The 25,632-nt window shown below is 38.2% G+C and overlaps 1 protein-coding gene across 4 annotated transcripts in view; it reads left to right on the top strand.

Moving 5' to 3' along the window:
* Positions 1-25,632, top strand: part of ARHGAP18 (Rho GTPase activating protein 18) — a 132,009-nt gene that overhangs the window by 91,936 nt on the left and 14,441 nt on the right. For all 4 annotated transcript variants that reach the window (XM_079938882.1, XM_079938881.1, XM_079938880.1 and 1 more), the window contains exons 6-12: positions 2,925-3,090; positions 5,248-5,339; positions 9,608-9,685; positions 13,323-13,482; positions 15,866-15,948; positions 20,262-20,468; positions 21,515-21,655. In XM_079938882.1, the coding sequence (XP_079795008.1) occupies positions 2,925-3,090; positions 5,248-5,339; positions 9,608-9,685; positions 13,323-13,482; positions 15,866-15,948; positions 20,262-20,468; positions 21,515-21,655 (927 nt within the window). The remainder of the gene's footprint in view (positions 1-2,924; positions 3,091-5,247; positions 5,340-9,607; positions 9,686-13,322; positions 13,483-15,865; positions 15,949-20,261; positions 20,469-21,514; positions 21,656-25,632) is intronic.

Raw genomic sequence — 25,632 nt, 5'->3', positions numbered from 1 at the left:
GAGGTGATTAAGACATGGTTCCTGTCCTTGCGGGGTTCACAGTCCTGCATCAACACTGATCAACCTAGATTCCTCCCTGCCTGCTGTGGGGGGCAGGGAAAATGGAGCCGAGCAGAATGGCCACTGAATTTAGGATTTAGAAGGTCTGAATTTGCTTCCATATATCACTGGCTATGTGGGCATTTTTAGTCTCTTAAAGAACCTCAGTTTCCCAACCTAGAATATGCTGTAATAATTTTTATCCCGTTGGAACTTTTGCAGAATAGAATGACAAACCATTTATGAAAGATGAGTGTTATTTTTGTCTTACCTTGCAGTAATAGTTAAAAGTCCAAACTGTGATATCTGGCTGCACGTTCTCGTTCTCAACCCCTAGGCACTGTACCATTAATGCTGGAAATTTTGCTGGAAATCCACTTTGGCTGCATATTAATGATATCTACTGCTGTTCTTTTAATATTCTCATAGGGAAAATGTATTACAAAAAGTTAAGAAAGATTTCTTTTCTCCTATACTGGACTTTCTTGAGACTATAGCAGATTCCAAAGAAGGTTCTGTAGGAGGTTCTGTGGAGAACTTTAGAAGATTCTCTCTTGGAGCTGAGTTTGCTTGAAAGGAATTAGCTGCTCAACTGCCAAAAGTTGTAGGTTTTAGGAGATGCTCTAGGACAGTGACTCTCAAACATTTTGGCCCTATAACCCCTTTAGGCTCTTAAAAATTATTGAGGACCTCAAAAAGCGTTTGTCTTATCAGTCAGGAAGGATGTTGGTGTTGAGGAGAATAACTACCACAGCTTCCAGTGCTCTGATGAAACCTCAGACGCATGGCCTTCTGGCCAAGAATCTGTGATTTCATACCGTTGGAGCATTTGCTGTCTCCCTGGGGACTGCAGCTCTCTGTGTTTACTCTGGCTGACCCAAGAAAGAAGGCGTACACAGATTTCTACGGAAGCTGTGATCCCATGGAAGATTTTGAGGAGACGAAGAAGGCTGGTACAAAGTGATTTTGGAATGTAAAGAATTTCTTTGGATTGAGTTCCATGGAAGTTGGTCACTGACCTGTGTTCCTGAGCTATGAAACATGAATAAGTAGGCTAAGGAAAAGTTTCTCTTGATAAATAATTTAAAATACTGTGTATGTGAGGGGGGAGAGCTTTTCTTTATGTCAGTTATACCCATGGATATTTACCATGTTAGAAATTAAAATTGAAAAAATTTTAAACTATTAACCCATTTAAAATATATTAGTGTTATGGTGAACATAAATAACATTTTTATGCAAAATAGGCATATTTTCTAAAACAAATTATTAAGAAGTGTGCCATGGTTTTTCATTTTAGCAAATCTCTAATGTCTGGCTTGAGTTGACGTTAGTTGGATTCTCATATCTACTTCTGCGTTCAGTCTGTTGGCAATAACATGTCTTGTGAAAACTCTGGAAAACTCCACTGTGCATCATGAGAGAATGAGAGTGAAAAAGGCAAATAATGTCTTAGTATTAATTATTAAAATAGTGTTGACCTCTTAGACTCCTTGAAAAAAGTGTTGGGCACCTCTCTGGCTCCTTGGAGCACACCTTGAGAACTGCTAATTTAGGACACGTCTTTTGCAGTAGGTTTTAGACTATGAAGTGTTAATGATATGGCACAAAAATGAGCAAAATAAAGGGAATAAAAGGGAATCAGTTGAATATCCTTGGCCATTAAATTAGGAAATCAAGGGCAAACCCAAGAGATACAACCTTCATAATAAGATTTTTATCAAACTATTAGAGAATGATCGTTGTTTTAGTAATTGGTAAATACAATGGGGCTGTCATTTGTAGTAAATACGTTAGAGAAATTCATGTTCTTACTTTTTTTTTCTTATTTTAATATATTTAATATTAAAAGAGGCTGAATAGGTAGTAGATAATATTTGAGAAAGGCACAAAACTACGAGAACACCACTTCCTTGCCTGTGATAGTGGTATATCTAAGTCTCAGCTTATTTATTCAGTGGTGAAAGTAATAGTAGCAGCAACCACATAAAAGTGTTTGGGAAGTGCCAGGCCTTTAAACCTCACAACAGCCCTCTGAACTAGGTGGCCTTCCCCCTCCCCCTCCCCCTTCCTTCCCCTCTTTCGCTCTCGCCTTTCCCTCCCCTTCCTCTTTCCCCCTCCCCTTCTCCTTCCATTTCCCCCTTCCCTTCTCCCTTTCTCCTTCCCCTCCCCCAACCCCCTCCCCCTTTCTTCCTCCCATTTTACAGAAAGGATGGTTAAAGAGTTGCCAGAAGTCAGACACAACTAGGCAGTAGCTAGATGACCGGTGGGCATGCTGGCTCTAAAGTCTTGCTTTTAGTCTCCCCTCTGCTCTCCCCCTCTCCCCAGTGCTATACAGCCCTTCTTCAGTACCTGCCTTATTTGGATTTTTATGACAGTATTACTATATATATCATATATCTGCATATATAATATTGTATATATAATGCCATGTATTACGTATATAACAATGAATGATAATGTATATAAAGGGTACCTGGCACACACCAGTGGTTGCTCCTACTCTCTCATCTCCCACCTCCTCTCCATCTTCCTCCTCATGGTTTGTCTTCACTTCTAATCTTTCTTGTCTCTTGAAGGTCAGTTAACTCGAGTTTTTTTTTCTCCTTTGGTTTTTATTGTCTCTTGTTCTCTTGGCCACTGGTATTCACACTCCTAGCACATGGTCTGGTTCGTTGTCTGTCAGACTTCACATATTGACTCCCTGCAGGTTTGGGATCATCATCACAACAGGATTGTTCTTCATTCTGACCGGAGAAATTCTGCCAATTTCATTGTCACCACTCTGAGAATAACTTCTTTCTATAGTTACAATTTTGTTGTGTTCCATTAAAAAACGAGATAGATACTGTAAATCCTTCCTATATTAATGGCATTTATTTTAGAGTTTCAGACTGCCAAAAGACAAAACAGGCACCACCAAGATTGGTGACCTGGCGCCCCAGGACATGAAGAAAGTTTGCCATTTAGCCTTAATTGAGCTGACCGCCCTCTATGATGTATTGGGTGTTGAACTGAAACAACAAAAAGCTGTGAAAATCAAAACAAAAGGTAATTTTGAAATGAAAAACAGTTGGATTTACTCCTGAAGTAGTAAGAATGAGCTTGGCTTTTTAGAAGTATTCTTCTGGGGAGTGGGAAACGCCTACAAAATAAACCAACACATGAATACATGTAAAGTTCAGATTCTAAAACATTCCCTTCAAAATTTTTGTAACTTGATAAAAATGCACTGTCTCCTTGATTATAGAAAATAAAGACACAATCAAATATTTAATTATCATAGAAGGAAATTAGAAGGAAATTCTGAATCAAGGATTCTTAACTCAAATGCTCTCTCCTTTGAAAACTGTATTTAAAAACATCTGGTACATATACTTATTTCTAAAACTGGATCTTGAAAAATGACTTTAAGATAATTAATCCTGATCAATTACTTTTGCTTATTTATTTCATGGCAAATACATAGGCAGTTAGTAGTCTGTCCCTTTGTTCATTTGCATTCTACTTTTAACTTTTCTGCAAAAAATATTCTTCCCTCTATTAAGAAAATAATGCAACTGTGGCACACAATATCACTAAATTGTGCTTCTCACAGGTATGTGTAGTTTTTTTTTCCTTTGTAAGCAGCTTGCTTTACCCATTATATAAATAGACTTTATTTTTTATAGTATGATATAGAACAGACACCTCCTCAGTTTCTGATTTTTCCAAGATTTTATTTGTCTGGAAATCCAGATAATTTTCTATTGACACAGCTTTTCTGTTTAGGAATCTCTGACATCTCATTTAACTTTAAAGGTATCTCTTAAAGGGAAACCAAGAATGGGGATTATTGAGTTGCTATGGTAACAAGAGCAAAGACAAGTATTCACCTGATTTAAGTTTTAGAGGCAATTCCTCTGTAGGATTGAAGTGTACCTTCCCTTCAGGTCCTCTCTCCCATGCTGAGCCCCAGAAGACCTCATTCTGTGTTCTGTTCCTTTGAGTATTTTAGCTTAAGGCTTGGGATGGTGAATTTCTGAGTCAAATAGTTCTTCTGGTTTTCCACAAGTCCATTATAGATAATGAAGACTTCAGATGCTTCTTCACAAAGTCTTCTCCAGATACAAAATAGAAATATAAATAGTTGTGACTCAGTGTTCAAGACTTTAAAAGTGGCTTAAAGAGGTCTTTTAATTTTATGTTTTAGAATTGCCTCCTAGCAGAGAGAGAAATATTAAGCCATTCTCATTAAAAGTATCACTATTAATATTATAGATTTTCTTTCCATCTTTTTTATATTTTTGTATTTTATCTAAGATATTTATCTTATAAACTAGACTTTTGACATTCTTAAAGATCACATTTTTCTTAGTTCCTAAACTAAAAGTTATTTACTGGGTTACTAGCATTCTGCTGAATGTCATCTCTATTGAGTGTCACAGTTTCCAATGTCTATTTTCACATCACAGGATAATCCCCTGTTCCATGTTCACAAATGATTTATATCTCCCCTGATAATGTGTGTTACACTTCTGAGCTAACTATTCACTTAGTGATGGACGTGGGGTAGGAGGTTCTGGGGAGAAGCTATGCTCACATCAGACTGAAGGTATATAATTTTAATTTAGAAAAATTATCAGTTATTACCTGTCATTTCTTCTGGAGTTATTCCCAAATATATAAAACTACAAATTTAAATTCACAAAGACCAAGTATAAACTATATTTTCTAAAGGAAAACATTTGTAGAACAAGCCCATAATGTTGGCTGATTTCTCAAAAAGCAAATATTTATATTTTGCTGTATTGTATTCAATAGAATGTAAAATGTCAGTTAAGTATGGAAGAGATGAGTGATATTTATTTTAAGCCAGAACTTTTAGTTTGATTACATTTAGTAAATTATTTGCATATTTTGCATACTCCCACAGCACTCTATTTCTCATATGTAACAGTTTATAATTTTCTAATTATTTTGGTGATGATTTGTAATCATTTGTTTAGTTGTCTTTACTTGCTAGATTGCTTTATAAGGCAGGGCCAGAATTTTCCAATTAGGTTGTGTGCACCTAATTGGTAGACAGTGTCACTCAGTCATTCACTTAGGTGCTCAATAAATAGTTGTTGGATCGAGTGACAATATCAGGAATCTGAAACCTTAACATTTTTTCATTAATATTTTATAGGTTGATGAAAGTGAAGAAATTTTATTTTTCTGTTGCAGATTCTGGCCTTTTTTGTGTTCCATTGACAGTGCTGTTAGAACAAGATCAGAAGAAAGTACCAGGAACTCGAATACCCTTGATATTTCAAAAAGTAAGTAGGCCTGAATGGGTCAGCATAGAGAGAACATACTTGAGCTAATAGTGTTTTGTTTTTGTTCTTTTTGCATTCATACTATTGTAATATAGTTTTCCAGTTGTTATGCTCTTTTATTTTATACTTCGATTTTTCTATTCAGGAAACAAATTTGTTTCAAGGGCTTATAATTTTTATTTCATGGTGATGGTTTCAGTGTTATTACTTGTAACTGTGATTACCTGGCATCATTTTTCTGTCTTATATTAGCTGGCTTTGTATAATTGAGATTTCAGTTCTATAATACATAGGAGTGGGAACTCCTGGTAAATTTCTAGGGAATTGAATCCTCATGAATATTGCACGCCTGTATGTATTTTCTAAGCTTTCCTATTTACAATGAGGATGTCCAATTTAATTTACTAGTGCCTACTTCAAAAGTAGACAAAGAAACCATAAAGTAGAATTAGAAAATGATTGCTAAACTATGAATTCACTTGTGTAGTCAACACTCAGTTATTCATAAGACAGTTATCTATGACAATATAGAAACTTCAGTCTAACCTCTGAGCCATCACTGTTTAGAAATACAGATTACATTTGATAAAAGACAGAGAATGCCCATGAGGAAGGTAGGTCAAATCAGTTATGGGCTACCCGAGATGCGGATTTTTGCAACAGCCCAGACATCTCACAGTTCCTGAAAGTTCTGGGGTAGCAAGAATGGCAGTGGGAACTTTCACAGTTGTTTGGCTCAACAAACTCATTCAATACTCAAGCTCAATCTACCTGGCACTAATTCTTCCATTATTCCAAGACAGTCATTTACTGTCTTACCTACTAAGCTCTGACTTCTTCAGTCCTCATATTCACCATTACATCCAAACCCGTGTCTCAGTGTTTCTCCTGATGGACCTTGTTCTACACAGCTTGTTCTACTCACCAGCTTCTGCCAGTCATTGTCTGCAGAACCTGTGTCTGTGTGGATAGTTGTCAGCGGTGTCTGTGAAAACAGAGAGATGCTAACAAACGTAGGCCATATTTTCAAATTCTTTTAATGGCAGTAAAAGGTGCGAGTTACTTATACACATGGACAAAGCAGGGATCTCAGCGGGATCCTTTCCAAGTGTATTTGGGTCCTCCAGAGAAACAGAACCAATAGGAGATTTTATCTCTATCTGTCTGTCTATCTATCTATCTATCTATCTATCTATCTATCTATCTATCTAGAGAGATTCAGCTTAAAGAATTGAGTTCTGTAGTTGTGGGACCTGGCAAGTCTGAATTATGTAAAGCAGGCCAGCAGGCTGGAAACACGGGCAAGGGTTAATGTTTCAGTGTCGAGTCCAGAACCTGCAGGCTGGAAACTCCTGTAGGGTTTCTGTGTTACAGTCTTGAGGCAGAATTGCTTCTACTTTGGGGAACCTCAGTCTGTGTTCTTACAGCCTTCAGCTGACTGGGTGAGGCCCACCCACGTTATGGAAAGTAGTTTGCTTTACTCAAAGTCTACTGATTAAATGTTAATCACATCTAAAAATACCTTCACAGCAACATCTAGACTGGTGTTTGACTGGTATTTGACAACTGGGCACTGTAGCCCAGCCAAGTTGACACATCAGATTCACTATCACATCAGCAAAGAGTAAGCTTTGGTCTTAACAGAAGTCAATGTTGCCTCCTGATCAGGCCCAGGATTGCATCCAGCCCCTTATCACTTTCTCTTGAAATTGTTTTCGTATTTATTTATTTAGTTAGTTAGTTATTTTACATTTCTGGTCACTTCAACATTCTGGAGACTCAGACTGCCCACCAGTTTGAAGTCATTAGATAAGAGCCTTAAAGGTTTTTGGTTCATATAAAAAATAAAAGGGAACATACAGAGTTGTCTATTAGATAACACTCATCTGTTTGCATTCCCTCTGAATTATAAGCAAAAAATCAGTGATTTATCATGAAAAATATTTTTTGATTTATCAGCTGACAACTCATTTAGGTATTCTGTTAATTTTGTAGAAAGGAAAGAATTGGAAACCACTGATTGGCAAACATTCTTATTACCATTCTTTAGAGGATTACATTTTCTCCGTTATTGAGAAATATACTTCAAAAGGGCTTTAACAAAGCTTATCTAATATCTGTAAATTGTATCTGTTCCTTTTTTTCCCTACTTAGAGGCACATTGTTTAAACCATATTCTCAGAAAGGGTTGGGGAAATAGAAATATTGTTAATTTTTATCTACGGCAAAATTCTGCCAAATTAGCAAATCCTATTTTCACCATCAAACTAATCAGCCAGATCAAAGATACTTTGTATCAAAAAAGTCTGACTTCATATTCAATTCATTAGTTCATAAATTCATATAAGTGTGTATTATCTATTTGGGGAAAGCCTGTGAACATTACTGATAAATTTTACACTGTATCTTATAAGATAAATTACTAACAGCAGCATGATTAAAATATATAGATCATTATAGTTATTCTCCATTTTGAAGTCTTGAAAATAAAAGGAAAGCTGTAAAGCATTATTTATATTTTAACAATGACAATATAATGTGGTAGCAAAAAATATGTTATTTTCAAAGTGAGAAATATGGGAAAACACCTGGCATTCCTTCAATGTATATATATATCTGTATCTATTGAATGCTGGTATTCAGCATTAGAGAATAATAAAAAGAATTCAAATATAAGAATGCAGAAAGTACTCTCATTCAGTTATTTAGAAATCATCAAATTTTCCTGTGTATTTAATAAAAGCAAAATTTATATACTGCTAAAAACTAATTTGGTCCAGCTACTAGCTAGCATACAATTTTATTTTTTGTTAATAGAACATTTTAAACATTTTATAAGATGAATTAAAACAAAAATTACATGTACATTGAATAAATGTTGCTTGGTATTTTTTGATAAATTTGGTTTTAACTACTTTATTAAATAATGCTCATCTAATCTAAAATAATTCATGTAAAGATTTTTGCTGTGGGTTTTTATCCAGTGTAACTTGAAAAATGTCTTAGAAGTCATTCCAATTGAATATTTTAAAATCGTGTACTGCTTTGGTCAAAGATGCTTCTTTTTTCAGTTAATAATAAATCTTTGGGAGAATTTTGAGACTACTCTTTGCTTTATTCTTACCTGACTCCCTTAAGATCAGTGCATTCTTTGGCCATAATCCAGGGGTAGGAGAGGTGGGGTCATTAAAGAAAAATTGCCCTGTCTTCCAGTGCCTACATGCTCTAAGAGCCTTGGTAAATCATTAAAGGAGGTTTCCCTGAAAAAAAAAAAAAAATTAAAATTTTACATTATTTTAGCACTCTGGAAGATTTTATGCCTTAGAATATGCAGAGAGTATTATAGTAAGTTTGGGACTGAGTGAAGAGTAGGTTTGTCTTTCTGAAGAAGGCAGTTGTGAAAGGAGGGGAATGGGTGGTAGGAAGGAAAACCTATATGATGCTAGGAAATGCTATATTTAAACTGAGGACAAAGAAATTATTTCTTTAAAATAGCAGAGCGCCCCCTAAAAAGCCTTTGTGTACTGCCCAGGGAATGCACATTCCAGTTGGAAGTCTGCCAAGAAAATGACCACTTCTTTTATTATCTTCCTGGCGTCCAGTGTTATGTCATTGTAATTTCTCCATTTGCCTCTTCTTGTGTGTTTCTGCTTTATTTTAAAACAAACAAACAAACAACCTTTGTTATTTTAATGGGGTTCTGGAGATAGAGAGATCTGTATGTATTCATCAGGCATTGGCTATGATTTAGAAGCCCTATACAAGAACTGTTTTTTTTAATTTAAGTTTACCACCAAAAGCTTAAAGCTTAAAAAGGAATATTTGCAAGCATTTTTTTCCTTCATGTCATAAATAATTCTTTCTTTGAACAGACTAAAAAAGGGATGTAAATATGCAAATACTAGAATTTCATAAGATTTATTTGATGGCAGAATGTGTTTCTGAAAAAGCAGAAGAAATGCATGGTCTTAGTTGCTTTGAAGCAATGAACGTGGGTCAGTGTCTGTTTGGGATAGCACAGCTGTTGTGTGAAATTATACACTTTTCTTCCAAAGGACCCAACTTTTTCTAAATTACGATTAAAGTGTTGGGATGCATTGGCTTAAAGGATGGGTAGTGGTAGTGCAATAGCATTCAAAACTTGGTGAAATCCAGTTTACACGTCACTGTAATCAGTTTTCCTTTATTTATATATGAAATAGATGTTAAATTTGGGATTGTACCTGTTAAGAATGCCAAACTCAGAACGTTCTTCTGTTTATACACAGCTGATTTCTCGCATTGAAGAGGGAGGTTTGGAAACAGAAGGCCTCTTAAGGATACCTGGAGCTGCTGTTCGAATCAAGGTAATTTCTTGGTTCTAGTCATCTAAAACTTGTTTGTTTAATTATATTTTTTTAGAAGACAAAATAGACCAAAAACCTCTTAACATTCAGTTTATATTTAGTTTTTCTACAGGCTCTTCTGATTTTTGATTTTTTTTTTTCAAAATCACCCTATTACCTGTAATATTACTGTGATGAATAAAGAGACAAATGATTTTAATCTCTCTACTGTGCAGACGTAAAATAGGAACGAAAGTAAACAAGCAAAAGACAAGGGTAGGGCTTCCCTGGTGGCGCAGTGGTTGAGAGTCCGCCTGCCGATGCAGGGGACACGGGTTCGTGCCCCGGTCTGGGAGGATCCTACATGCCGTGGAGCGGCTGGGCCCGTGAGCTGTGGCCGCTGAGCCTGCGCGTCCGGAGCCTGTGCTCCACAACGGGAGAGGCCACAGCAGTGAGAGGCCCGTGTACCGCAAAAAAAAAAAAAAAAAAAAAAAAAAGACAAGGGTAGTTCTGTCCTTCTGATGAAAAGAGAGCATGGTGAGTCAAAATATTAAGAGCGGGCTGGTGACAGCTTTAGTCAGCGTGAGTAACAGCAAAAAATGAGTTGTTGTTGTTGTTTTTTAAGGGCAGGATGATACACTCCACCAGGTGAGCAGAGTAGGAGACTTGACATTAGTTCCCCTACATTATCAGTCTTAGTGAACTGGCAAAATGACACTGTCTAAACCACTCTCCTGGCTGCTGCAGTTCTTTGGCTCACTGGGTCCAAGGGTAGCCTGAGTCCGGCTTGTGAAAGAGGCAAGGGGATTCCCAGCCTTCCCAGTTGGAGTCCCCTATCTCCCTCCCCTGCTTTCTTTTCTCTCAAGATGACATTTCCTTCCCACTGTCCATGGATGCTGTGTACCTTCCTCCTTTCTCTGCTCCCCAACTCCTGTGCTAGGGAATAAAGTATCCAATGAATGCATGGTACAAGTAGAATTACCCTACAGATGATGCATACTTTGTACGCCTCCACAGGGTTTTGCAGTGTACAGGGGCCGCATACTTGGAATTGTAGCTCTATCTGGAAAATGTATCCAGGGAAAATTTGTGGTTAGCAGTCATTAACAACCTCCTTTATCCTTATCCTCCAAATTCAGCTCCAGCTCTAAAAAGGTAACACTTATTGCTGCCCACATCCCATATTTCCTCGTCCTGAATTTGTAAATCCAAGAAAAAATAGGATGGGGGAAGAGATGTTCTCTGTTGGTTTCCTGAAGATATATTGTGTATGACATCTTTAGAGCTGGATCGGGAAGAAATGACTCTTGGTGGTTGTACACTCTCCTCGCCTGTGACTGTGGCTGTGATGCGTCCAGGACTGGATTACTGTTCATAGGTTCCACAGTTTGCATCACCTGCTGATTTCAATAAGCTTCCTCAATTTAGGCGGACAGTTTCAGCCTACTTGCCTCTTACTACATAGTGATCTCAGTTTAATAGGATTTGAGTAACCTGATATATACCCTGCTCACAAATGTCATTCAGCTTGTGTCCCCTGGATCTGCTGTCTGGTGCACAGAGGTCCCTGAAACTGTTTTGGTGCTCTTGTAAGTTTGATACGTGGCCACTGTCTCACTTCATTTGCTGATACCTGCGGCAGTTTCACCACCAGTCCATCAGGGACATTGTGTGTGATTGGGAGACGAGTTCTGTTGAGAAGTACATTCTCTTACAGAGCAAGAGTCCCTCAGAAACCAGTAACGTGACTTCATACTACCCATCTCAGCAAGAATACCGCCTCTCAGGTCACTGTTCACGGCCCACATTAGCAGAATGTGATGGCCAACTCACAAGAGTCATAATCACGTTTACTTTGCCATACAAGAGTGGATATAATGCGGATTTTACATTTTGACCAGTTAGCTGGCAGAGGGATGAGTTCAACTATATGTACTTTCTTAGAAGGTCAATTAAGTGGATTCATCTGGCTCAACTCTTCAACACAGCCTCTTGTCACAGACTGAATGATGCCGCAGCTGGTCTGTTATAAATAATTTAAAGATAATGTGCAAAATTTTGGGTTGTCTTTCCTCTCCCCTCCCCACCACATTTCTTGGACTCTCCTGCCTCCCTCCCCCTCTCCCCTCCACCTCTGTCCTCCTGTCCTTCCCCTTCCCTTCTCTTTCCTCTTTTCCCTCTCCTTCCTTCTCTCTCCCCATTTCCCCTGCTCCCTCTTCTTCAGGCCTTCTCTCCTTTCCTTTCTTCCTTTCCTCCCTCCCCCTGCACCTTCTTGCATCCCTTTCTCCTTCCACCTTTCTTTCTCCTACCCCCAATTTCTGGGTTCACTTTCTTTTTTTTGCGGTACGCGGGCCTCTCACTGCTGTGGCCTCTCCCGTTGCGGAGCACAGGCTCCGGACGCGCAGGCTCAGCGGCCATGGCTCACGGGCCCAGCCGCTCCGCGGCATGTAGGATCTTCCCAGACTGGGGCACGAACCCGTGTCCCCTGCATCGGCAGGCGGACTCTCAACCACTGTGCCACCAGGGAAGCCCCTGGGTTCACCTTTTGTATTTCACCAATTACAAAAGTAATTGGGGTAGAGGATGGAATTGTGTTGGGAAGGGAAAGCGTAATAAATTTACCTCACAGGAAAAACAAAGAATGTTCCTTGGGAGAACAGTTTCAAATATTAGAAGGAAGTGACAGAAACTTGGAAGGACTTCTAACGTAATAGGATTTATGCCACAGTGAAAAAGCATATAGAAGGTAGTAATTATGAAACGAAATTGATTTATTATTAATAATTTGGCAAATTTTGTAGCGTCCCTGAGGTAAATGAACTATAGGTATTTCTAATTCTGCAAGGACTCCAGCTGCTTTTGGCAGCTGGCAGCAGCATGGCTGGGTCACTGACAGCCTGTGCATTTCAGACAGGTATACTGATGTATTTTCATGCCTCATTTGCTATAGAATTTGGTTTTCCATTTCCCAGAGGTGACTAATCAGAGGTGGCCTTCTGCTTTAGGTCCAGAGATTGATTATGTATTTTGTTACGTAACGTACTTCTAACTAATTTAAAACATAGACTTGTTTTCTTAATGATGTTTTAAAAGTTGGTGAAGGGCTTCCCTGGTGGCGCAGTGGTTGAGAGTCCGCCTGCCGATGCAGGGGACGTGGGTTCGTGCCCCGGTCCGGGAAGATCCCACATGCCGCGGAGCGGCTGGGCCTGTGAGCCATGGCCGCTGAGCTTGCGCGTCCGGAGCCTGTGCTCCACAACGGGAGAGGCCACAGCAGTGAGAGGTCCGCATACTGCAAAAAAAAAAAAAAAAAAATGGTGAAAAATTATAGTATCTAAGTAAAGCCCCCAAATGTAAAGGCTGTTTTAACTAATATTTTAATTCAGTCTTTACTGCTTAAGGTTTGGTGCATGTCCAGGAACATGTGTAAAGTTTCAGAATTTTGGGCCTTAGGTATCATTTTCATTGGTGAAGTACACTTGGGGTGGGAGGAGGAGTATTTTTCTGAGTAATAGAGAAGTGTTGGCCTTTAGTATTTTCAAATGTCTTTTCAAAAGAGTAGAATCTCTTATAAAGTGGGAAGTATATCAGTCTCAGAAGGAAAAAAAAAACACATGCACTTACTGGTAGTTTTTTTTTCTCTCTCTCTTCTGCCTTTCAGAATCTTTGCCAAGAACTGGAAGCAAAGTTTTATGAAGGGACTTTTAATTGGGAAAGTGTTAAGCAGCATGATGCCGCCAGCCTGCTGAAGCTCTTCATCCGGGAGCTGCCCCAGCCACTGCTCAGTGTAGAATATCTCAAAGCCTTTCAGGCTGTCCAGAGTAAGTGCCATCCCTGTTTGAAGCAGTCCTTGTGCTGGTGCCATCCATATTAATTGCTTTAATGATACTTTGCGTCGCAAAGATAAATTTGGATAGACGTATTTACTCACTGATGTCAGCGAGTACTCAAATGCCACGTGTTGTTTTCCTTTTCTTTTATAAATATACATCTCTGAGTAAATAGATGACAGAATGTTCTCTTTGGGTACGGATTAATTGCATGCCCTTTAAGCAATACAATATACATATTTTCATGTTAAAACCTGGAAACTTCACACTTCTTTTTTAATAGAATGAATCCCGTAAGCTCTGTGATACATTTTTCTTTCCAAGTGTTAAAAGCAACACTTACTGGAGAAGCTGTGGATTAACAGTTATCATAAAAGCACAAGGAGATACGGCAGAGTCTGTGATTATTTCCTGAAAAATTAACTTCTGAAATTGTCATGCAGAAACATGGAACAAATCATTTGGCTGCCTCATTGGTCAGGGGGCAACAAATTTCTCATGTCTTTACATTCTGTGGCCTTAGGCAAGCTCCAAATTAACGTCTCGAGTAGTTCTCAATTCCTTTCCAGTGAACAGAGAGAGCTGATGAGGTTCTTGTACTGTCATAATTATACCTTTTAGTCAGAGAGACCATCAAAAAAGGAAAAGTGCTGTCACCACATTCTAGTGACCAAACCATACTTTAAGTTCCAAATTGGAACACTTTTGAGAGTAAAAGGGAGGCACTATTAATGATTAGGCTGAACTAAAGTGTCATCCAGAACTGTTCCAGGCTATTCTTTTATTTTTTATTGAGGTATAATTGACATACAATATTATATTAGTTTCATATGTACAATGTAATGATTCGATATTTGTATATATTGCAAAATGATCATCATAATATGTCTACTTAACATCTGTCACCATACATAATTACAGAAACATTTTTGCTTGTGATGAGAACTTTTAAGATCTACTCTTAGTAACTTTCAAATATGCAATATAGTGTTATTAACTATAGTTGCCATGCTGTACATTATTTCCCCAGGACTTATTTATTTTATAACTGGAAGTTTGTACCTTTTTTTTTTTTTTTTTTGCGGTATGTGGGCCTCTCACTGCTGTGGCCTCTCCCATTGCGGAGCACAGGCTCCGGACACGCAGGCTCAGCGGCCATGGCTCATGGACCCAGCCGCTCCGTGGCATGTGGGATCTTCCCAGACCGGGGCACGAACCCGTGTCCCCTGCATCGGCAGGCGGACTCTCAACCACTGCGCCACCAGGGAAACCCGGAAGTTTGTACCTTTTGACTCCATTCACCCATTTCCCCCCGATCCCCACTACCTATGGTGATTCAGGTTGTTCCACCAATCTGTTCTCTGTATCTATGAGCTGTTCTGTTTTTGTCTTTGTTTTTGTTTTAGATTCCACATATAAGTGAGATCATAGGGTATTTGTCTTTCTCCATCTTATTTCACTTAGCATAATCCACTCAAGTTTCATCCATGTTGTTGCAGATGGCAAGATTTCATTTTTTTTAAATGGCTGAATGTTATTCCATTATGTTCCAGGCTATTCTTAAAGCATGTCTTATTGAGATGTTTCCCATGGGTTATCTCATATCATAGCATTTATTCAGAATTTTTAGGGAAACATGACTGAAATCATCTGTTTAAAATATTTTTTTTAATGGTTAAGTTGTGCTATTTTGCATGTATATTCCTTGGATGTGGATCAAAGGACCAAATTTATACCTGAAAAACAAATGCCAGAATAATTGCAGATATCCATGAGTATTACCTAATGGGGTAAGGGCTACTGAAAATAAGACGTATCAATGAAAATAATGTACCTCTTCAACTCTTCCATTGCTGGATGGTCTTCTAGTTCATTCCACAAACATTTATTGAACACCTGCTGTGTTCTAGGCTCTGTTTTACATATTCCTGCTGGAATTGATGGACTCTTACCATGTACACCACGTAATTTGTTAACTCACCATTATACCAAACAAACTTCACTGTTGCGGGTCCACCCTGACACCATATCATAGAAGATCTGATCTCCTATGTCTTTACACTGGGGAATAATTATCACGCGGAAGTTAAAATTATTTCCAAAGCACTGTTGTGTGTCTGCAAACATAAGGCTGCCCGTCATACACTCATAGTTGGAAGTGAGCATTCTGAGAGAGAGAAAGCTCTATAGCAACAGCTGCTTCTCCTGATCTCCCCCAGACACGCTCCCAACAAGGCTTGCTGCTCAGGCATTGTGTCTCACATTTCACAGTGATGTTTATGCCAAAAAACTTTTTTCTTACAAAATGGAAAAAGAAAGTAAAGAGAAATGTTTGGTAAAGACATGCGTTCAGATGTATTTAATCTGTCTGCAGATCTTCCAACCAAGAAGCAACAACTACAGGCTTTGAACCTTCTTGTCATCCTCCTGCCCGATGCAAACAGAGACACACTCAAGGTCAGCTGGATTCATTTATGTTAAATATCCCTCAGAACTAAACAGAGTAATTTTTCATTATTTGTGGCAAAACAAAATGATGTTATCGTGGAGATGTTAGTAGTTGTCTATAAGGAAAAGACCTATTTTTAAGGGCAGATGGTGAAAGTCTTTAACTCTTTATTAATTTATTAACCAGGTTAGTCATGTTAATAGTATCATTAGGCGTTTTTTTGATTTTTTTTCAATTATAACATTTCTTCTACCAAAACAGGTGATTGAGGTTCATTTGTTAATAAAAACATGGGTGCCTTTTGTTTTTTTCTTCTTTCTATTTTCCTGCATTTTCCAAATTTTATCTGGTGAGCATATACGAGTAAGGTGAAAATTGAATGTTTAAAAAGAAAATCCTAAGGGTCATCAAATATAGCCCACCTAAAAAGGTTACACTTGTTTGTAGTTCCAAGCAGTAGAGTTTGAAATGTTATAATGATGATTTTGAAATGTTTGGTTAGCCAAAAGATAGACCAACTCAAATAAATTCTAGTTATTTCTCTAATGGATTACCTTGAGTTTCTGATTTATACCATCATTTCAAAGTGATTTGGTCTGATATTCATATGATTAAATACCATTTACTATGTATTGTCAGAGGCTTTCATAATAATCAGTGGATTGTTCCACATTGATTAATTTTCCTTAATGCAACCATTTATAGAGTAGTTAGAAAAGGTTTAATTATACACTTTTATAAAAGAGAAAGAATTTTCAAAATATAATTTAGAAAGAACATCTCCCGTATGTTTTGTTGTTGCCTTAAAAAAAATTTTTTTTATACGGGTAAGGGTGAAACCCTTGCCCATTTACCCCCGATGGTTCTTTCTATGTAAAACGAAAAAAATCATGTCAAAAAATTTCCTGTCAAGAAAACAAAACCACCAGTTGGTAAATCTTGGAAATGTCTTTCTGTACTTCATTAAGACTCCCTGAACTGAAGCTAGGTGAACGAATTCCATGCCCGTGGAATGAATGTTAATGCTCAACTTTTCTGGCTGAAGCAGTTGATGAGGATTGCTGGAATAAAAACACTGCATTGCTGCAGGAGAACTTCCAAAGAGTTAGTTAGTCCCTTTACTAAGTCAGAAAATAATCTTTCGCTTCACTGATTAACTGAATGAATAACTGAGAAGGCAGATTATGTTTGGTTTGGTTTGGTTTTGGAGACAGAGGCCAACTCCAGAAAGGGTTGCATTCAAACATTGTGTGACCAGGGCTGCTGGGTATGGGTGTGTAGACTGTGGCTGAAATAAGGACATCTGGCCCAGGATGAAGCGGGGACCGATTTTCAGTCTGTTCTCTGCTTGCCAGCCGTGCCCTTGACACAGGGCCTCAACTATCTAGAAAGAGGAATTTAATCCATCTTTTTCTTTTTCACATAAAGGTGCCTGTCTGTGCGATGGCCCTGTGAATGATCAATATAAGGTAGAAATTGAAAGACATGATTTACTTAAAATATGCCTGCATTCAGATGAGTTCAAATAATTGTGGGAGGAAACGCTTATTTCGATATGGTTACTGTTGGGCGAGGTTCTAGAACTCGTTCTTGGATTTTGCCTTTAAAGTCCCAGGCACATTCTTTTAAGACAAAATCTGTTTAAAAGTGTACTTTTTAAAATTTTAAAGTAGTTTTAATTTTAGCATATAAGGTTACTGGGAGCACAATTGTATAAATAAGGTGGAAAATACTTTCTTGGGATAAAAAATTGGAAAATGCCAAACAAGTAATTTTACTAATTTACTTAAGCTTTAGTAGCTTAATTAGCCAGCTCTGATGAAGGTTTCAAACAGGATTTCTAATAACAGAAGCACCAAAACAAGTATACCATATATAAGAGAATAAACCATCTAAATTTAGTTCTCTAAAAGAGAAGGGAAACTTCATCACAAGGTAATTTCAGGAAGCTTAATGTGAACTTCCTCAATTTTCCCAGTCCTGTTGCCACTTTTTCCGTTGCCATTTGGAGGGATGGGATCATGTGCATGACTTGTGTAGACTATTTCTACAGCATATCTAAGGGTTTGGAGGGACCATGTTAAATCCCATGTCCTGGTTTAAGTCTAGAGCAACAGGTGTCTTTAGGCAAGTTGCTTCACCAAGATTTTTTTTTAACCTTGGGTTATCGTGCATTTGGACCAATGATCATACCTATCCTTCGACTTGGAGGAATAACAAAGACTAATGTTAAGATATCAGTGGGGAATTCATGTTAATATAATTATTGGCATGTGTTTATCCTTTTTGTAGTTTTAGGAAGTTCATTGTATACATTTTCTTGCTTAATCCTGGCAGGCTAGGAGATTAGTATTCCCATTAAAATTCCCATTAAATTAAAACTACTTTAAAATTTTAAAAAGTACACATTTTATGAATGAGAAGACTTTAAAGAACAGGGATGCCAAAAGGTTTATCCCAAGATCACACATAGCTAATAAGTAACTGTGCTAAGACTCAAACTGAGTTTTCAGAGAGTGGGTCCAGTGATACTTATATAACACCAGACTGGTGATAGATACATTTTTTTTTTTTTGGCCACACTTTGTGGCACGTGGGATCTTAGTTCCCTGACCAGGGATCAAACCCGTGCCCCCTGCATTGGAAGCACAGAGTCTTAACCAGTGGACCACCAGGGAAGTCCTGGTGATAGATACTTTTAAGAAAGGACAGTGCTTATAGATCAGATGAAGAGACAATATATCCAAAGATGAAGTTCTTTCAGCAAAGGCTAGGTTAACATTTTATTAGTTTCATATCTACATATACACACATATTCTAATATCCTGATAGTAATATTTTGAATAACTTTATTGTATTATGTACCCCACACTTAAGTGGTTTATTACCTAATCTCTGCAATTTATGCTTGTAAAGAAAGAGATACACTGGTCCCTGAATAATTATTCTGGTCTCTGGAATAAAATTAAATATTTTTTCCAAACCTTACCAATTAATCTTTTGTCCTCATTTGAGAAGGTGTTGTTTCTATATAACCTTATGCTTGGATTACAGTTTAACTTTGTGAGCACTGGACCAGAAATTAGATACATAAATCTCATTGTTAAATAGGCTATGCCTTTAGTTTGTTTCAAACTTTGAGGGTCTATATAGTAGCTAAACTGGACTCAAGATCAAGTTGTTAGAGCTTATAGGAATATTTTTTCCCCTGAAATCCTGTGAGAGATGAACACAGTTTTTTTGTTTTCGTTTTGTTTTTCCATTTTGGCATAGTTTGTTTGAACTTTTTCAGGTAGGAGTTTTAGGCTAAGTATGATAACATGCTTCTTTTAATAGTTAAGAGTTCAGAAACAAAGCCAGATAGACAGGCAATTAAATTCCTTCTCCACCATGTGCTTGCTCTGTGACCTCTGGTAAGTTCCATCCATTCTCTTAGACGCTGTTTTCTCATCTGTATGATGGGGATCAATTACGGCATCTATTTCCAATCAGGATTAAGTGAGGTGATCTCTATGAAGTTCTTAAAACAATGCCTCGCCTGTAGAGATCATTGAATATCTGTGCAGTTATTGTTGTTAATGTTTCGGACCAAAATTGATTCAAGAAAGAAAGCAAAAGAAGAACTTAAAGCTTTATGCCCTAGCAGAAGGAGGGCGATCTAAGCTGCCGTGGCTTTTGTGGAGGGGCGCTCAGAGGACACATAAGTGTTGTCCATGGAGGTGGGAAGTGGGGGGCCTCAAACTGAGCATAAACTAGCTTGTTCTGGTGAAAAGCTTCTTTTCGTCCATTCATTTTTTTGAAAAAAATTATCTTCTCTTTGTCTCTATTTCCCCTTCTCCCCATCCCAGTCTCCATTCTTTTTGGATTTCAAGTCCAGCCAGCTATTGAGTCCCTTAAAACAAACGCAACTGAGATTGAATGAGCCTTTTTAATGGATTTTTTTTTTAATATTTAGAGATAAAAGTACAGCATTTCCTGCAGCAAGTGAATACTTGTTTGATATTTTGAACTATTTTTCAGTGCTCCATGGCTTTGATAGGCAGGCGGTCTGACGCTTCTCCATCCCTCTTCCCACTGCCCAGCTCAGATGTGTGTCCTCTTGCCTCATTCCCCAGGGCCATAGTCCACAGCGGAAACACAGCACCAGCTCCGGGTGTGTTAAGCAATGGAGCAGCTTTGAGGACAAGGCCCACTGGATGTGGCTGGCTGACTGTGGTTATGCACAACTTATTATTTTTTTTAATAAACAAAAATCCCTGCAGTGCCTTAATCTCTTATCTTCATGTCTAACACAGGTCTCAAAGCGTTATTTCTGTTTCAGGCCCTGCTTGAATTTCTCCAAAGAGTCGTGGACAATAAAGAGAAAAATAAGATGACGGTCATGAATGTAGCAATGGTCATGGCCCCGAATCTCTTCATGTATCATACATTGGGTTTGAAGTCCAGTGAACAGCGAGAATTTGTAATGGCAGCTGGGATAGCTAATATCATGCACTTATTGATTAAGTATCAAAAACTTCTGTGGACAGTAAGTATATATTTTCAAGTTCTGTTAATGAGCGATGATATCTAGATTCTGAAGTCTTTTTATTGTTACAGTCTCTATAAAAAGGTAACCAATATAGGTGATTTCAAATGCTGTTAAAGAAATTGATGTCTACTTTTAAAAGTCTCAGTTTTTAAAATGCCTACATGATTAAGTGTTTCAGTTTGGTAACTTCTAAAATATTTTATTTTTGCTAATGGAATCTCTGAGGATTATTTTTTCCTGGATTATTGCTAGGTACCTGTCAGCTCTTGTTTATTGGTGAGTTTTTCTTTCTCTTTTGACAGGAGAGGCTAGCTGGTTATTAGAAGGGTATAGGTTAGTTGGAGGCTAGGTTGTAGATAGGTGGCTGCTAAAGGGACCAACTGCTGAGTTCGTGGTGCCTAATGCCCATCACCTCAGGCAGTCTCCAGTCCTGGCGTAGAAGATGGTCACTATGTCCTTGAACTTCACCAAACCTCTTTTTTAAAATTAATCAATTAATTAATAGTTTGGCTGCGTTGGGTCTTCGTTGCTGTGTGCGGGCTTTCTCTAGTTGTGGCGAGCAGGGGCTACTCTTCATTGTGGTGCACAGGCTTCTCTTGTTGCAGAGCACGGGCTCTAGGTGCACGGGCTTTAGTAGCTGCAGCACGCAGTCTCCCTAGTTGTGGCTCGTTGGCTCTAGGGTGCAGGCTCAGTAGCGGTGGTGCACGGGCTTAGCTGCTCTGTGGCATGTGATATCTTCCCGGACCAGGGCTCGAACCTGTGTTCCCTGCATTTGCAGGCGGATTCTTAACCACTGCACCAGGGAAGTCCCTAAGCTTCTTTTTGAACCTTACATAGTGGGTGGTAATTATCACCTGGATGCTCTGTACACATGGTAGGTAATATGATGAATTTTTTTCCCACAGATTTAATGACTGGCATAGTCTTATCAAATAGACAGTCTTTACTTCTCTCCAAATATAAGAAATAAAGGTAATTATTTCTATAGTTTAAAATGGTACTACTTCTTTTTCCTCCCCAAACTTAATTTCATTTCTCCATAGATTCCCAAGTTTATTGTCAACCAAGTGAGGAAACAAAACACTGAAAATCATAGAAAAGATAAAAAAGCCATGAAGAAATTGCTGAAGAAAATGGCTTATGACCGGGAAAAATATGAAAAGCAAGATAAGAGTGCAAATGATGTAAGAAAAACTTGAAGATATACGTAGTTATACAGATTGCAGTACTGTTTTTAATATCTTATATACAACAAAGAGTTTTGAATGTTTTTGTAGGATGAATTTCTATACACTTAGTAGGCTCTGGTACTATATATAAGTTAAAGGCGTCAATAATGGTAGCTATGCTCCTATTAGTACTAATGATGAATACGGATAGTTGCACAGGTCTTGGTGACTCAGCATGTGAGCTGTTGTTAAGGAACAAAGGAAGATAACAAGACAGGATTGTCTCAGCACACCCCCACCCACACATAAACACACAGAGGACTCTGTGGAGATTCCAGTTGCCCACTAAATGTGTAATGTTTAGTAATTAAAACAGTCCCTTGTGTGAACCATTGACCTTTTTTCCTTCAATTTTCTCATCTGTAAAATGAGGAAAAAAACTAACCCAGATAAACAAATAGGTCAATATTGGTGTAGTGCCTGAGATCTTTCCTAGACTTCAGTAAGTCCTTAAAGTGTCTTAACTGGAACTTAAGAATTTGGAGAGAGTTATGTTGGAATGCAGAAAATTAAACTGTTTCAAAAAAGGGATATTTAACTCTTAGTATTCATAAACTTCTGTAAGAGTATAGTAAGAACTGGGTTTACAATAATGAAATATACATGAAAACACATTCAGAAGAAGTGAGTTACCAAAGCTCTAACTTAAGATCATGAAATGCAAGGGTTTCTATTGTTCTATTTATGGTGAAGACACCCCTCCACCACCACCACCACCATAGAAGTTCCTCAGTTACATGCTGACATCTTGTGGAATAATGTGGAAATGCAATTATCAGCCTTTGATTTTTCTGCTTTGGCCTACTTAGGGATCCAGTAATCACACAAAATTTTTTTTTCTCCTTTATTTATTTATAGCTCTCACTCTTACAAAATAGCATTCTCCTGGCATTAAACTGTTTTTGGTCAATTTCAAAGTATCTTTAAAAGCATAAAATTTAATAAGTGGGAATTGTACATAGTGTTTATATTTTTTGAGAAATGCTATACAGGTTAGAAAGGATTTTTGAGATATCATTCTTGTTTAACTGAGAATGTTCTATTACCTCTAAGGATTATGAATACGTGAACCTCTTTTGTAGCCCTGATTATTCACATTAACTTAGGTGACTTTATATCCTTGTCTTTTTAATTAAGACCGTTATAATGTGATACTCTGAGGAATAGTGTGTATCTAAGAAAACAAAATTTGTGCTGTACCTTTTTAATAATAAGTCCTTAGACAAAAATTAAAATGTTACTTTTTTTGAAGATGGAACGTTTAAATTATTTTGTCATTTATAGAAAAATAGCGTTAACTTGGATTTCTTTAGTTGGTACTTTGGGTTAAATAGAGGAGAGCTGGTCTGAGAATTATGTCTGGACTAGTTAGAAGCTGTATTGTCAGTTTAAGACTTGGGATTTAAGCCTGGATTTAACTCTCAGTTTCATCATGTATTAGGTGTCACTTAATCTTCGAGTTTTGGTGATCCCTTCTGAGAAATTCAGTGATTATTCTGACAAAATATTACTAAGAGCCTCCTTGGTGCTGAAGCCCCACTTCCTGTTAGGTCTTCCGAGGAGATGGGCCTGCTGCTCCCCTACAGGGAGCCAGAGAGGGATGTAGGAGGGTTGGGCTCAGAAGTGCTAGAGGTGTGTGATGGAGCCTGACCTGGGGACCCTGGGCTATCAGACAGGAAGTGGGCATCAGAGGGGCTCCACCAGAGAGTAGAGCAGGGGCATGAGAAACACATGTCAGGCGTTAAGTCTCCCTAGCAGAGGAGCTTCCTGGTAGAGTGGTCACCATCGGTGATGGTGGCCCACAGTGGAGGTCATGTACCTTGTCATTTCGGTTGAAAAAGTTTCATCAGTTGCCAGAGGTTGTTTCCAAGCTGCTATCATTTTCTTAGGGAGAAAAAATGTACCCAGGAAACAATTACAGGACAACAAAGAAAGTAGAAGATAATGTCAAATACTATGCTTATGTGGTGAGTCACCAACTAATCAGTTTTCTACGTAGGCTTCCATCAGTTGCCAGAATGTTAACTCGAAAAGATTTAACATGAAAGTCTGGACTTCCATCTTGACTTGACAGTTTGGAGGTGGGAGCATCCTCATGTCCCCTTGCCGTAGGGGACCTGTTTCCTGCAGGGTAACAATTGCCTGGATCCAAGTAGCAGCTCTTCCCTTTGGGTGGAACGTGAGCCATCTATGTTTCGATAAACTATCCCCTCCCACACTGTCCCCACATTTTTCCTGTTGGTTTGTGTTTCTTGACTCTCCCCACAAATCATTTGAATGAAACTGGCATGTTTTTTATTTGTTAAACAACTCTTTGATGTGTGGAATTGACACTTAGATAGGGAAGATAATAATTTCAACCTAGGGCCTGTTGAGTGTGAGGTGTGTGTTGGATATCTAAGTGGGGAGGACTGAGGGTGTTTGGAGGGAAAATTCAGTCATCCTGGCCAGTGAGGTACATGGAGGGGCAGGGGCAGAAGGAAGGCTGGAATGGGGCTCAGCAGGGAGCCAGGCTTCTCTTCTGTATGTGGCAGGGAACTGCTGAAAGCTGTGACCCCAGCAGTTACATGATTATATTTGCATTTTAGAACAGCTGTTACGATGGCAGGTGAGGGATACATTGGAGGAGTGTGAGAGAGGAGGTTTGGTAGGAGATGCCAGCTAATTTCATTGTTGATGGGAATATATAAACTGGTAGAATCCCTCTGGAGAGCAGTTGGCATGTGGCAAAATCTTGAAAACCATGCTCCTCATTGGACTTAGAAATTCCTTCAGGGGGATAATCAGACGAGCATGCAAATAGTTATGCTTAAGTTCATTGCCATTTTCTGTATACTGGCCAAAATTAGAAATAATCCAAAGGGAAAGAGGTGGTTAGTTAAATATGTTATGGCATATCGAGATAATGAAATACCATGAAAATGGACAAGTGTATATATTGGCATTGGAAGATATTTGTAATATGTTGAAAGAAGAAGTTACAAATCAGTGAACAGTTCATCGCTGTATTTGTAAGGGGTAATAATTATCGTTATTTTGAATGCTCACCAGAGGTCAGGTATGCTGCTAAACATTTTACCAACATTTTATTTAATATTCATAGTAGTTTAGTTGGAGTTTATTATTAAAATAGTCTCTTTTTTTTTTTTTTTTTTAACAGATCAGGAAAGTGAGGCTCAGCAATGTTGAGTAACTTACTTAAGGTTATCTAGATAGGAAGTGGTGGAGCTGTAATTTGAAACCAAGTCTATATGACTTTAAATCCAGGTCTCTCTACTGTTATCCTCTCTTTCCCCATAGAGCACAGAAAAACTCCATCCCCAAATCCTGGGCTTATGTATAGTAATAAAATTGAACATGTATTACTGCCATTATTAGATATGTTTAATATATAGCTTTAAAAACAGTTCTGGGTTGAGCTAAGGCCCAGCAATGGGAATGGAAAGAAGTGTTGAATGTGAGCCAGTAAGACCCATATCAGTGAGATGGTGAAACTGATTAGATGTAAGGAATGTGCAAGAAGAAGGAATCTAGAATGACTTGCTGATTTTACTTTGGGTGATTTTATCAGCAAGATAAAACATCCAACAAAAGGAACAGACTTTGATGAGATAGTCAGTTTTTGGCATTTGGGGTTGACATGCCTTTGTGAAAGTTGGCTATGTGGGCCTGAAGCTCAGAGGGTGGCCAGAGCTGGAGGTGTGCATTTGGGACCAACATAGAGATTGTAGTTGAAGGCACAGACTGGTTCCTGTTACACAAGTGGATATATGGGGTAAGAAATCAAAAAGGCAAAAACCCCAATATTTAAGTAGTGGGCCATGGAAACGGAACTGGTAGAAGAGGGCAAGAAATAATAGGAAGTAAGAGAAAGTTGAAGACTGTAGTGTCTTAGCCCCCTGGGGGAAGAATAAAGTAATGGAGCTTGATCA

This window comes from Stenella coeruleoalba (assembly GCF_951394435.1).
Source record: "Stenella coeruleoalba genome assembly, chromosome: 12".
NCBI lineage: Eukaryota > Metazoa > Chordata > Mammalia > Artiodactyla > Delphinidae > Stenella > Stenella coeruleoalba.
The sequence above is the reverse complement of the archived record's forward strand: the minus strand, read 5'-3'. Positions and strand labels throughout refer to the sequence as shown.